At 40.7% G+C, this 14,793-nt stretch overlaps 2 protein-coding genes across 5 annotated transcripts; one reads left to right on the top strand and one right to left on the bottom strand.

Moving 5' to 3' along the window:
- Window positions 1-5,936, top strand: skic8 (SKI8 subunit of superkiller complex). The gene is made up of 11 exons (XM_004069482.5): window positions 1-165; window positions 394-460; window positions 540-567; window positions 973-1,078; window positions 2,190-2,362; window positions 2,607-2,755; window positions 2,877-2,970; window positions 4,001-4,094; window positions 4,217-4,309; window positions 4,435-4,513; window positions 5,740-5,936. Exons 2-11 carry the CDS (start codon window positions 449-451, stop codon window positions 5,827-5,829), a joined length of 918 nt encoding a protein of 305 aa, XP_004069530.1. The 5' UTR covers window positions 1-165; window positions 394-448; the 3' UTR covers window positions 5,830-5,936.
- A 2,211-nt stretch (window positions 5,937-8,147) lies between these two features.
- On the bottom strand, window positions 8,148-14,227 carry slc25a44a (solute carrier family 25 member 44a). 4 transcript variants are annotated; one of them, XM_078949268.1, is made up of 4 exons: window positions 14,152-14,227; window positions 10,842-11,533; window positions 10,640-10,762; window positions 8,148-9,641 (listed from the first exon to the last, which is right to left on the bottom strand). In XM_078949268.1, the coding sequence occupies exons 2-4, from the start codon at window positions 11,479-11,481 to the stop codon at window positions 9,466-9,468; spliced, it is 939 nt and encodes a 312-aa protein (XP_078805394.1). In that variant the 5' UTR covers window positions 11,482-11,533; window positions 14,152-14,227; the 3' UTR covers window positions 8,148-9,465. The 4 variants fall into 4 exon arrangements, with proteins under 4 accessions (XP_078805394.1, XP_011474179.1, XP_004069531.1 ...); XM_011475877.4 differs by having other exon boundaries at window positions 10,640-10,767; XM_004069483.5 differs by lacking the exon at window positions 14,152-14,227 and adding an exon at window positions 13,908-14,043 and having other exon boundaries at window positions 10,640-10,767.
- Window positions 14,228-14,793: the final 566 nt, after the last annotated feature.

Here is a 14,793-nt window from a genome sequence, read left to right on the forward strand (position 1 = left end):
TGAAAGCGGAAGTGACGCGTAATGTTATGGCGCTTCACATGTAAAGCACCGAGAATCCAAGTTTAAATAAGCGTGCATTTGGAATTTTAAATAAGCTTTATGCATGCTATTACAAACAATTAACTTTAATTTTCAAATAATAAAAGTAGTATTCGCTTAAATCTGGTAAGTAACCTAAAAACACGTTTGTTGCCGTCTTTACTCGCTTCATGCTAAAAATAAATAAGCTAGCAGCAAGAAGAAGAAGTTGTAGGCTCGGTGTTAATAATTCCGACGCTCTTGTCTTGTCAGCTTCATGTTTGCATGAAGAGAATCTGCCATTATTATTATTATTTTTTTAAAACGGTGTTATTCATTATTTAATATTCCCCAACAATTGTATGTTGGTTTCAGGTCGAACAAACTACGCTAAGTGGCTCCATTTTTGGGTGGACCAATCACCAAAACGATGAGTACTCAGGTAACTGAGAGACAGAGCAACATGTTGTGCCTCCATGCGTTCACCAAACACTAATGCTAAGCCTGTGTTTTGTCTCCAGTACACCATTCTGTTTAAACAAGAGCACGGTAAGTGTTACTCTGTTCGTCCTCCTCCATTTTTCTGCGGCGCCGCATAGTGTGTTTACATGCTGGATTCCCCTCATATTTTCAGTAGAATATTTAATATACTTATCAATCAGATCCCCAGTGTTGTTAAGGCTCACCAGGATATCAGACATCTTTGCAAATGTAGTCCTTTATTTGAAGTGAATCTGTGCACTGATTCCCTCTTATTCAAAAGCAAATTTGAGTTTGTGTTAATTTTATTGGTTTATTAATGTTTTTATGCTTTCTAAATACAGATGAAAACAAGTAAAGGTTGAATTTTTTTTTAAGAGGAATGTTCTAACCGTTTTCTAGTGTATGGGTATTAAACGAATGAATGAATCTTTGAATTTCTTTTAAATTTTAAAACCTCCTGTGTGTTTGCAGCTCACGATGACGCCATCTGGACGGCAGCGTGGGGCAGGAGTGCAGCAGACGGCTCAGAAACCATCGTCACAGGCTCACTAGATGATATGGTGAAAGTCTGGAAATGGTAAATGCTTCTGTTTATTATGGTTCCGTGTCTGAAAATGTGTCCCCTGCATTTGTCAAATTTCCTTGTTTTGCTTTTTTAATCTTTCTGGAATTTGGTTTATTTATAAAGCTTAAATCCACAACCAGAGACGTGATTGGTCAAGTTTCTATTGTTTTTCTTTTATAGAATTTGAAGTTTTTTTCACGTAAAATTTTTTTTCTTATCAATAAATCAAAAAATATTACAACATTTAAGTGTCACAGGCAAATTATCTTTCTTTTTTTTTTCTTTTTTTTTCTACTTGTCCTGTCCAACAGCTGGGCAGACAGATGAGAGCTGAGGGCCTCTTGTGTTGGACATATTTTACTTTAACAAGAGGGGTTATTCATCTTCAGACAAACCAAAGGTGTGACTGAATAAACCCCTTTTGTAATTGAGGCCAAACTTTATTAATTTCAACCATGTTTGAAAATCTTTGGTGTTGGACCGGACGGCAAAGGAAAGAGGGGAAGAAGAGAGAGGGACGTTAGAGAGAGGGGGGGTAGGGGGTGATAATAGGAGGGGAAGGGGGGTAAGACCATGAAGCAGCATAAAGCAACAAGTTTACTGGTTGTTAATCATTATGGTAAGGTTCAAATGCAGTACAAAAAGGGCGGGGCCCGTCCACACACACACTCAACTGTTATAAACACACCTGCTAGCTGCAAAAATGTCCACCTGTCGACATGTACACAAAACAGATAGTGTTCACACGCATACTTATGCCTTAAAACCAACTAGTGTGAAATATTTCAGTCATTCAATCATGCAAATTATCTTTCTATAAAATTCAGTACACATTTTTACATTTCTGTGACACAAAAGGTGTTATTTCAAGACTCTTAGTAGTAGAAAAAAACAAATTTTTTGGGTTTTATGTTGCTTTATGTTGCCCTTTTGGTTCTTATTTATACTGTTGAATTTTTTCTTTGGAACTTTCTGTTTGTCCACTTTTTATCAAATTAGTAATTGGATACAAATACAAACATGTATTTTATTTGTCCTCTGGGTGATTTGGGGCTTCTAAACTCTGAAACCTGTTTTCTTTCCGGCCTGTCGTTCATTAATCCCCCGCTTCCTCTTCATGCAGGTCAGATGAGAAGCTGGAGCTGCAGTGGACCCTTGAGGGCCACCAGCTGGGCGTGGTCTCGGTGGACATCAGCCACAATGGTGCCATTGCCGCCTCCAGTTCCCTCGACGCGCACATCCGTCTGTGGGACCTGGAATCTGGAAAACAAATTAAGTCGATAGATGCAGGGCCAGGTGGGAAAACTTAAACGGATAATTGTTAAAACTCTAAATTTTGATGTTTTCAAATCGTAATCTGCTGAAAATGTTTAGTTAAAGAAGGACAGAGCTTTTTCTAATTCTTCAAGGAACGTATTCATCATTGGGAACATTTTCTGCATTGTTGCCAATAAATCTGGATTTTGTTCACACACAAGTCCCATAATATAAGAAGCTGCTGCCGTTGGCTGTGATGAGTAGACTCTCCTCTCCTCTACAGTGGATGCGTGGTCGGTTGCCTTCTCTCCGGACTCTAAATACATCGCCACCGGCAGCCATCATGGCAAAGTCAACATCTTTGGTGTGGAAAGCAGCAAGAAGGAATATTCTCTGGACACACGAGGAAAATTCATTTTGAGTATAGCTTATGTAAGAAATGATGGATTTCCTGCATCCCAGACATAGAAGTGTCTCTGGATCATAATAGTGTCATATCTAGTGTGTAGTATAAAACCGATTTAATCTATTTGAATGTGTTTTTGCCCTTCAGAGCCCTGATGGAAAGTATCTGGCTAGTGGAGCCATCGACGGGATCATCAACATCTTTGATATCGCCACAGGAAAGCTGCTTCACACGCTGGAAGGTGGGTGAAAGCTGATGTGGTAAATGGAAATGTCAACTTCAGAGTCTTAAACGCTCAGAAACTGCAATTTGATGGACACACAAAGTTTGCTTTTTGTTGAAGATAAATTCTTAAAAACTCACTCTGATGAGAATTGTGTTTGTGTTATCTTTAACATGTTCTTGTGGCATTTTTCTCATGACATATAAAGATAATTGAGCCTAAAATGTCATCCCTGAGTATTTATTCCTTCAAATAATGCTGAATCAGGAGCAAAAAATTCCGTTTGAAAAAAGAGCATATTTGTCGTATGTATAGAAAATAATCTGGGCGGGTCACAATCTCCCTGCTCCGCCCAGCAACAGGGGGGGGGGATGTGGGGGCGGGCTTATTCTGCGCCAGTAGTCCCGCCCACAATTCCGAGGCTCACGTGAGCAATTCAGAGGTGAATTTCTTATGAACGACTGCAGCTCTGCAGAAACTATGACCTAGAAAACGACACCGATTTTAAAAGATTTTTGACTAAAAACAACATAATCATAAATAAAAGACCACTAGGAACGCTAGATCAATAGATGATCGATGACTTTCAGGACATTTTTACAAGGATCTGGAAATTATATTGTGCAGAAGACAAATTTAAAGAAACATCTGACTAATTAATCTAATTTTGGAAAACCACACTCTTTACTCTGAAGCATCAGAAAAATGAGCTCAAAATGTTTTTTATCTTCTCACAAATAGGGCTGGGAATTACTGGCCAAATACTGAATCATTTCTCTAAACGTTGATTTACGATTGAATCAATTCAGTATTTATTTGTCAAATCTCAGTTTAAACTTTATTAAAAGTATTTTCTACTCCAGTAGTTTTATAAACTGAGCAAAGACGGAAATTTGACAAACAATCTGAAGGTATTTCTAATTAAAAAGTAACTAGAAATACTTTCTTAACAAAAGCAAATGGAATCAAACTTTCTTGGTCCCTCAAAGGGGGAATTCCCTTCAGCAGTGGATAAGGTCTCACCAGAGAACGGGTTTTGTGTCTGCAGGTCACGCCATGCCGATCCGCTCTCTGACCTTTTCTCCGGACTCCCAGCTGTTGGTCACGGCCTCAGACGACGGCTACATCAAAATCTACGACGTGTGCGTGTCTTGCTCTTGTCTGTTTTTTTCCTTTGTGATGCAGACGCATTAGAAGTTTGTTGGAAGACATGCGTGTTGTAGCGTCTCTCTAACAGCTTGAACTCGTGGTCACTTTACTGCAGACAACACGCTAACCTGGCCGCCACGCTGAGCGGACACGGTTCCTGGGTGCTGAACGTGGCCTTCTCCCCTGATGACACCCACTTTGTCTCCAGGTAGAGAAAGGGATGTTTTTCTTCTTTCATGCTGTGCTGAAGATGAGGAGCTGACCTTCTTCATGTTCAAACTGAGCTGGGCAGGTGAGAGCTTTTCACCGTATCGTCCTCTCTGCTCCTCTCAGCTCGTCTGACAAGAGCGTGAAGGTTTGGGACGCCAGCTCCAGAGCCTGCATCAACACCTTCTTCGACCACCAGGATCAGGTAGCGGAGCCGTGAGCGGGTCTCGCTGTACTTTGGTTTATTTCATTCCTTTTCGTTTTCGTCCTGTCCAACGACTGAACACACACAGATTGCAGCTGAGAACCTCTTGTGATGGACATGGTTTGCCTTTTCCAATCTGAAGCTCTGCGTGGGGGAGGGGGAGTGGGTCAGGAGCGCCGACTCATCACATAACCCGTCGGATGTTTCAGCCGAAACCATCAGACTTCAGATCTGTTCTGCTGCTGAGCCTCTGATGAGGAGAAGCTCCTCAGGGGCCAGATCAGCAGCTTTATTTCCAGCTCCTCCATGAAGGGAATAAACCCAGAGGAGCTGGAAGTTATGAAATGTTCGTCTTTGTGACACTTTTAGCAAAGGTTGCATCATTTGTTTGGTGTTTGTGATTAGAGCTGATCAAACTAATATTCAATTTATCTTCACTTTGAAAATCAACACAAATTCATCAAATTAACGAATCAATTGTTTAAAATAAATGTTTTAGTTTCTGTTAACGTGCTTCTGGTTGTGTTTTTAATCAGTAATATCTGCATTTTGTTTATCAGAGTTCCTCCTTTGCTCAGTTTATATAACTCCAGGAGTAAAAAAACATTAATAAATAAATAATAATAAATAAATAGACATTTAATTGTTTTGATGAGTCAGCATTTTTTCAGTGATTCACAGCTCGATTTGTGATGAGATTAAAACATCTTGATCTGGTTTTAGTAGTGTAGCTTTCCAAAATTGAAGTACAAAAAAAGTGTCCAAATCTTGCCTAATATTTGTCCTCTATCCACTTGACCAGAACCTCCAAATTCTTAACAGAATTCAGCTGAAATTGTTTTTAATTCTAAGCATCAGTTTTGTCTCATCAAAATGTTTCCGAAGAAAATGTTTCTTGATTTTACAAACTTGTAATTAAAGTTAAAGCAGAAGAATTTCTGAGAAGATAAAAGACCGCCTGTGTGTTTAGCTGAAGGTGCTTTAATATTGACACATTTAGAATATTATTTAGCAGCCCCGCCCCTCTTCCCCTCCCAGTGACTCAGAGCTTGTAGCTTGTGGCCCGGCCAGCGTATTTTCTTCTGCAACTAAAAACCCTAAATATACCATTTTCATCACAGTGGGTCTTTCAACTGTTCTTTAATAGCATTCTGTGGGAAATCCTGAGTCTCTTAAGTTTTCTTTTGACCTCTTGTCCATAGTTCTTGGTGCTGCTGTCTCTGCAGGTTTGGAGTGTGAAGTACAACAACACCGGCTCAAAGATCATCTCGGCTGGTGACGATCGCGCCATCCACATCTACGACTGTCCCGTGTGACGGAGACCGGCCGCTCTGATCCAGGAGGGAAGGGATATGACTCTTGTAAATGAGAAAGTTTGTTTAGCAATGCTGTCAAAATAAAAGTTCTGTTTTTGTACAAATAACTGCTTGAATTGATGTGATTTAAGCACATTGGAAGCACTACACAGATTGGAGGTACTTATCCAAGTCTACAAAAAATGACATTGTGTAACCCTTGTGCTATCCTAGGCACTTTATCGTTGGGAGTTGGGTCATCTAGACCCACTAGACAGTGCTCTGAACCTTTTTTCTTCAATGATTTGTGATCTTCACTGGTGTCCATGGATTACATGAAATCCTCTTCACCTTCATCCACCTTTGTCATGGTAGGGAGAACACGTCAAAGTAAGAGTGGGGTCATCTAAGATAGCACAAGGGTTAGGCCCATCAGATGAGAGAAAAATATTGCTGCTTAAATGAAACACCTAAAAGTTTAGATTTTCGATTATTTGAAGGCCTTTCCTGTACAAATGACGTTTAGCAGTTAAACTTAACTGAGCTGAACGTTTTGACTTTTTTTCATCACCATTTAAACAAGAACGCTCTGTGACATTTTTATATATATATATATATACAGTCAGGACCATAAATATTTGGACAGAGATACATACTAATTTAGTTTCTGTACATTACCACAGTGAACTTTAAATAAAACAACTCAGATGCCATTGCAGTGCAGACTTTCAGCTTTTATTCCATGAGTTGAACAAAAAGATTTGCATAAAAATGTGAAAAACTAAAGCATTTTTTAAACTCAATCCCTTCATTTCATGGGCCTGTTAGCAATTGGACAATTGACTTCCATGCTATTGCATGGGCGGGTGTGGTCAATTCCCTTGTTATGTCATTATGAGTGAAGCAGATAAAAGGCCTGGAGTTGATTAGAGGACTCGTGCTGCATTTTGAAGATTTTGCTGTGAACAGACAACATGCGGTCAAAGGAGCTCTCCATGCAGCTGAAAGGAGCCATCATTAAGATGAGAAAACAGAAAAAAAAACCATGCCAGAAATTGCTAAAGTATTAGGAGTGGCAAAATCAACACTGTGGTACATCCTGAAAAAGAAAGAAAGCACTGGTGAACTCAGCAACGCAAAAAGACCTGGACGTCTACGGAAGACAACAGTAGTGGATGATGGCAGAATCATTTCCATGGTGAAGAGGAACCTGTTCACAACAGCCAACCAAGTGAACAACACTCTCCAGGAGGTAGGTGTATCAATATCCAAGTCTACCATAAAAAGAAGACTGCATGAATGTAGATACAGAGGGTACACTGCAAGATGTAAGCCACTAATAAGCCTCAAGAATAGGAAGGCTAGATTGGACTGCTAAAAAGCATCTAAAAAAGCCAGCACAGTTATGGAGAAACATTCTTTGGACAGATGAAACCAAAAACAACCTCTACCAGAATGATGGCAAGAGAAAAGTATGGAGAAGGCGTGGAGAAGCTCATGATCCAAAGCACACTACATCATCAGTAAAACACGGTGGAGGCAGTGTGATGGTCTGGGCGTGCATGGCTGCTAGTGGCACTGGGACACTAGTGTTTATTGATGACACGACACAGGACAGAAGCAGCCCAATGAATTCTGAGGTATTCAGAGACATACTGTCTGCGCAGATCCAGGTGAATGCAGCCAAACTGATTGGGCGGCGTTTCAGAATACAGATGGACAACGACCCCAAACATACAGCCAAAGCAACTCAGGAGTTTATTAAAGCAAAGAAGTGGAATATTCTTGAAGTCAGTCACCTGATCTTAACCCAATTGAGCAGCATTTCACTTGTTGAAGACTAAACTTCAGACAGAAAGGCCCACAAACAAACAGCAACTGAAAGCAGCTGCAGTAAAGGCCTGGCAGAGCATTCAGAAGGAGAAAACCCAGCATCTGGTGATGTCCATGAGTTCAAGACTTCAGGCTGTCATTGCCAACAAAGGGATTTCAACCAAATGTTAGTAATGATTATTTTGTTTTCAGTTACTCATTTGTCCACTTACTTATGAGCCCATGAAATGAAGGGATTGTGTATAACCCTTGTGTTATCTTAGATGACCCCACCCTTACATTTACGTGTTCTCCCTACCATGACAAAGGTGGATAAAGGTGGAAAGATTTCATGTAATCCATGGACACCAGTGAAGATCACAAATCATTGAAGAAAAAAGGTTCAGAGCACTGTCTAGTGGGTCTAGATGACCCAACTCCCAATGTTAAAGTGCCTAGGATAGCACAAGGGTTACAGAGTATCATGAATGTGCACTGCAGTCGGTTTCAGAAAAAGACGTAGACAATTCTGACATATTTTACCTTTATTTCTCTTTCAAATATACAAAGATTCTCAAATTTCTGAAATACTTAAGTCTTTTTTTTCTTTTGTAACTAGTTTTTATCAACTGCATGTCATTAAAGACGACTGTCCTTTTAAATGAAGTTAAAATCTAACATCAGGGCTCATTAGAAAGGCTGGTAGGTGTCTGAACATGAAGGCAGTGATTTGCTTAATATACTACATATGAAGGACATGTCTTGATCTACTTTGCCCTCTAACTAAAAATTGTATATTTCAATATATTTCTGCTTGACAGTAAATAAAATGTGCACAATTATTGTGCAGCAAAAATTGGTTCAAAAATGGGATCTTTGCCATTATCTATCTAAAAATACATAGGATCTTTGAAAAATGGATTAACCAGAATTGCTTATAATTGACTAGTTTTCAAAATAAAGCACTTGATTATTAAACTCCTGAACATTTTGGGGGGGGAAAAAAGGGGGAAATGTCAGTTCTGCCTGATTATAATTGTTTAAAAGCAGCAGCAGGAAATTTAGAGAGAACGGTTGCAGCAATGCCTCCACCACACCTGTGTGGGCTCAGACCTGTGGTTCACCTTTCACTCTAAAAGCTCAGGTGAAATCCAACTGCTTGCCTGAACCGGCATCAGAATGAAGTCAAAACCCGTCACTAAAACTCTTATTACAGTAAATCTTTCTTTTTTTGAAGTCTTATTGCTCCAATTTGTTTTGCAAGTTTTAGCTCAGAAAAAAACAGACTTTAAGGAATAAATAAAACCCTGCTGGTGCACGATTTAGAAGATTCATTTGTTATGGCAAAAAACAGCCCAAGGCTCAGCATTTAAAAGTCTGAGAAGGGATTATGTCTTTTACATCTTCAACACAAGGAATGCAGTCAGACATCACGCTCTTCCTCACTCTGGCAGAGGATCTCTAAGGACAAAAAAAAGGCAGTTTTGTCTGCTAATAATCTAAAAAATGTAACAGTCTCTCGTTTGACTCAGCTTCAAACAGGTAGAGTAATACGTTTCCTATTGAGGTTCATCAAAAACACACAAAAACATGTGAAAACCTGAATAGTCTTAGACGGCGACTGGACTGTCGCCGTGCTGCTGTGACCTCCTGAACATGCAGAACGGCTTTTTTCACTTCTTTTTAAAGAGATTTCCAGTGAAGAGTTGGTGCAGCAACTCTGAAATGCCCCAAAGCAGACCCAGCAGCTTCAGTACAGACGGGTCACAGTATGTGTTGGGGGGTGGAGCCTGGCGGAGAGGCGGAGTCCTGGTCCCGCTCTTGGACTTTCACCAATGTCTGGACTCAATCAGCTCGGCGCGCAGGCTCAGCTTCTTCAGGGTCTCGTATCCGACCACCAGGAGCACCGACGTGGGCAGGGAGGAGAGGATGCGGGCGGACAGCCCCTTGGTCACGATCCCGGCGCCCTCCTCCGCCAGCAGCTGCTTGAACGTTTCTATGATGGACGATCGTCCCTCCACCTTCAGGAGACAGGAGAAATCGCTGTGGTTAGGGGCGCCATCACTCCACAGAGAAAGATTGTTGAGGTGGAAAGTACTATGCACATTTGCGGATGGTGCAGAAGAAAACTAGCCTGAGAGACAAAGCACACAAACATTTCAACACTAAAGCTGTGACCCCGCCCACACCGGCTGAACGACTGCTGCACGCCGTCCACTTTCCCTTCTGCCCCGGCAACCCTGGTCAGAGTTGCATGTGACATAGTGGCGAAAGGCAGCTTTTCTCTTGGTTTTATCTCCATAGCAACCTTTCATTGTCTGTTAGTCAGGAGGTGATCATTTTTGGAAGAATCTGCAAAAGTAAACTTTTGGATTTCCTTGCCAACGGAGGTTTTTAGTTAACCATGCCCACATTCCTAATAAGTTTCTATTGCATGTCATTTCTTTTTGTCCAGCTGAAGTCAACAATTCGTGTATTCAAATTTTTAATGAAATTTCCCAGCCGTACAGTTTGGGGCCAGATTCCAGCTCAGACGAGGAGAACAAAGACAAACATGGATCTAATCGTCTGCAAGTGGATGCATCAGAACGGATCAGAGCAGAGAGTTTGTGGCCCGCACAGCGTATTTTTCAACTATAACTTCCAATATAGAAACGTTTTGGAATATTGAGCGCATTTTTCACTGAGCTAAAGAAAAAAAACACCCCCTACTGTTCCCATGGCAACTCCGATCTGATGGTTTGGGGGCCCCGGCCAGAGTTCCTGATGTGATGCATGATCTGCTTTGCATGCGCCTGTGCCAGGAACACTCATTGTTAGGAGCTTCCTCATTGACAGGAGTTCAGGGGTCATTTATGTGGTATTGGATGCTATGGGGGAAACTTGATTCTAGTTTTACTCATGAAACACAACTAAAGGATCTACAGCTAATGCTTATAGCAACAACTGAATGATGTGGAATCAAAACGGAATCAATCCAATCCATCAATGGAGAAAGAGCAGTTGCATTTCAACGAACCTGTACTCGAGCACGAATGACATCCAGGGGATTTGTGATGGTGTAGGCAGTCGCTCCTGCCATTGGTCCAGCCAGAGCCTGCAGGAGCAGGTGAGGCCAAGCACTCGGTGCTAACAGAGTCAGCTGTTCTGTGAACATAAAGGATGTCAAACGCTGCAACATGGTGCTGTGCTTAACGGGGAGGTTTTCACTGTTGGTATACCTGCATAAAAGTGATAGAACGGCCACCAGAGGGCGCTGCTGGGGATGTATGTGAGCAGTGACGCCACATAGCCCCGGTAGAATCCCTTCACTCCGTCGGCTGCGTAGATCTGCACCGTCAGGTCCCACGCCTGCCCAAACGTTCGCTTGCTCTTGGAGGCGGCAAGCACCCTTTTAGGTTTGACCTTAAAGCGGGACAGCTGCGACACGCTGTGGCAGCCTTGGATCATCAGGTGCTGGGAAACCACGTCGATCGGCACGGTGATGGTCTGAGCCACCAAGGATGCAGCGCCCCCCCCCACCAAGGACTTCACAGTGTTGCTGGGCGAGTAATGGGACACGAACTTGCGCACGAGTTCATAGGTGGTGACGTACGCCTGTCCGGACAGCAGGGTGAAGGAATTGACCATGAAGCCGCGGTAGAGGCCGCGCACGCCCTCCGCTCGCAGGATCTTCAAGAAGGCATCAAAGGTGCCGGAGTACACCGCCTTCCCCTTCTGCACCTGCAGGCGGGTGCGGATCAGGCTGGCTGGGTAGGCCGTGGCTCTGGAGGTGAAGGTCATGAACACACCCAGGGAGTAGAACTTCCTCTTGTCCAGGTCCTCCCATTCGATGATCTGGATGGGACCTTTCTGCTGCATGGTGGTGACTGGGAGGGCAGCGCTGCACCCCAGCTGTCATCAACCATCACACCTGTGAAGATATGAAAGTAAAAAAAAAAGAAAAAAGGATTCTCATCATCCTCACTAAAAGGTGGAATGAAGATATGTGAAAACCCAAAATCCCATTTCTGTGATTATTCAAGTTCTTCTATTTCCATCAGATGTTTTCTAAAATCTATTCTTGATAAAAAAGTTTTGTAGAAATCAAGCTTTATTTAAAAAAAACCCCACAAAGGCTAGAGTATTAAAAATGAAAGGACTTACATTCAGATAAAGAAAGGATTTATTTTTGATAAATAATCAGAGGTGTGAGGTAATCTAATTTCTAGAAATGTATTCTGACATTAATCTGTATCAACTCTCCATATCTATTGATCAACATAACCATTTCTGATCAAATATTATCTAAATTACATTAAATAACTGCTTTTTTATGAGTTCTCTCCCTGTGGACGTGAAACAGTGGGTCATCCGGTGAGCTCTTGAGGTGGTAGGAGCCTAAACTCTTCAGGAAAACCTGCTTCTGACCAGGTTAGGTTCACAGACTAAGTTACCATGGCAACGCCACCCATCTTTCAAACACAGATGAGCCTGGGTTTGATGAGGCTTTTGCTCTGAGCTTCAAACTGCACTGGGTTGTAAATATATTTAAAGTTAGACCAGTTTACATTGAAATAAAATAAGATTTAAGTTGTGCAACACCCCCCTCTAGTGGTTACTTTGTGAACTAAGCTTGGTTTAACTTAGTTGTTTCTTTGTTTGCAGCTGACACCATTTCATCTAGACATGTTGACATCCAATCACAGTGTTTTTAAGAATACCAAGCCGAATTATTGACCTAACAGGACCCGGGTTTGATGATCTCCTGTCAATCAAAAACCAGGCCTCCTGTTTGTGGGCGGCGGCTCTGAGGTCAATTATAAAATGGCGAGGGACGGAGGTGAAACATCCTTATTACAAACAAGAACAAATAATCGAAAATTATAGTAATAAAGGAAAGAAAAACATCGTAAGTGTTTGTTTTAGCATTTTTTTTCTATTAATCAAGTGTGTTTTGAAATTGTTTAATTTAACTGCAGGTCGTATTGTAACTTTTGATCAGAAACAGGAAGTTGTGGAGACAGAACCTCAATTCTGAGCTGTTCTGTAAAACACTAAACATAGAAGGAATTTAAGTAATAACAAATGTATTTAGAGTATAGATACAGTAGATTTTAACATCAAAAACTTTGTAGGTATGAGGCATCAAAGTAGAAATGCATTAATATTTACAACATAAAGCAAAGTCAGATCTGTTTTTTTTCTATCCACAGGAGCATCTCTGTCACATTTAGTAGTGTCCATTGTTGGCCTTTAAATTCTCATTTAGACATTTTTAGCCAAAATCCACAAACTATTTTGAAATTGTTATGCTGTTTTTAGGCTAAATCCGAACACCTGTGTCGTTTTCTAGGACATAGTTTCTGCAGTGAGGCAAGTTATTAGAAATTCACCTCTGAGTTGTGGGCGACACTGTTGGCGCAGTGTAAGCCTGCCCACAAGTCCCATAATCCTTGTATTTACACACTCTCCCGCTAACTTACAGCCCCTCACAACCCCAACCTAACATTAGTGGTGCAACAAAAATGGCGAGTGGTATTGGGGATATCCAGTTGCACAGTTTTGAGTCAGATTCCAGCTCGGACGTGGAAATGAAGAACTTTGAGAATCTATCGTCTGCAAGTGAATGCATCAGAATGGAGCGGAGCAGGGAGCTTGTGGCCCCACCCAACATATTGTTTACGTCACAAATAGCATTTTTTCACTTGCTCCTGATTTACAATGATTGGAATAAAGAAATACCAGTGTTGGTCTGTGTTTGAATAAAAGTTAGAATTAAAATTTTTTTTAAATAAGAGCAAGATCAAAAACTTTTTCGAAAAATAAATCTCATTTGATTTATTTTTATTTTTTTATAATATGCCTGATTCAAAACTACAGTGAAAATTAAGAAGAAAAAAAGATAACATTTGGATGAAACTATTCAACTATGAAGCGTGGCCTGCGGCGTAACGTTTGCGTTCTTCATGCTGTGCGTGGAAACAAAAACAACAGAACCAGGCTGATTTTTCAAAACACACCCACTTTCAGAAAAAGTTACGAAACTTTAACAAAACACGACGGAAAACGCGGGGAAAGCACCAGCAAAAGGCCCACACACACAAAAACAAAAAGGAACAGCGTCCTCAGATTGTTGTAGCTCAACAACTCGTTAAAGATCTTAAGTTTTGTTTACCACGTGTGATGATGTCACAGTGAGTGTTTGCTAACGGAGCATCAAGCTAACATCTAGAAGAACTGTGGAATTTACGGCCCAACGCCGACATAAATCATTAGTTTAATCGTAAACACACATTAACAAGTACCTTAAAGATCAGAAAAACACCCGTAGCATTTCCGAAACGCTATAAAGTCGAGTCTTTTTCCTCAAATTCACACGGACTGCAGCTTTGGCTTTGCTGTGCAAGGACGGTCATGTCTGCCGTCCAAACGCGAGCAAACGTCAGGAAAAGGTTAAAGGTCACGAGACCACCCTTCTCTGCAGCGTTTATAATATTGCTATGCGCAAAACATCCGAAATATAAATATATATAAGTGAGAGAAACGTACTGTAATGAAATTGCAATGTTGATGTTGCAGACAGTTCCTCTTCGATGAAGACGCATTTATGGTCAACGTAAAAGTGGGAAATCCAAGGAGCTTTTGGCAAGTATATTAGCCGCTAAAAGTAAAAAAAAGTGTTTGTTTTTATTTACGAGTTTTCTAATAACATATGTGAAGTTTATAATTTCGCTTGTTTAGATTTATTTTTACACAAGTGTATTCAGGAATGCCTTACATTAAACGCAAAGCTTTGCTAAATGTTTAATGTATAGTTTAAATAATTAATATTTTAAAAAAGAATTAAATCTACATCTCTGCATCTCTTCAAATTAACTTTAATGGATACACAAATTTTCCGATATGTTTTCTTTTTAAATAAAAAGAAATCTTGACGCGACAAAATCTCAAAACAGGTAAGCGTCATAAGCCCGTGGCACCTTGAAAGCATCACGAGCAGATGATGCATTTAGGTCAACACTGAAATGTTACTTACCTTATTAAAATTAAGACCGTTTGCTTTTTCATCGGAAGTTGATAAATAAACATAGCAAGTCTTATTTGTCCAAGAATCATTTTATTAATGGGTGTAATAGCATACATAGACATCTAAAAATGTAGAAAATGTATTTCAACTAATATAAAACGTTC

The sequence above is a fragment of the Oryzias latipes genome, chromosome 6 (assembly GCF_053564925.1).
Source record: "Oryzias latipes strain Hd-rR chromosome 6, Olatipes_Hd-rR_3.1".
Taxonomy (NCBI): domain Eukaryota; kingdom Metazoa; phylum Chordata; class Actinopteri; order Beloniformes; family Adrianichthyidae; genus Oryzias; species Oryzias latipes.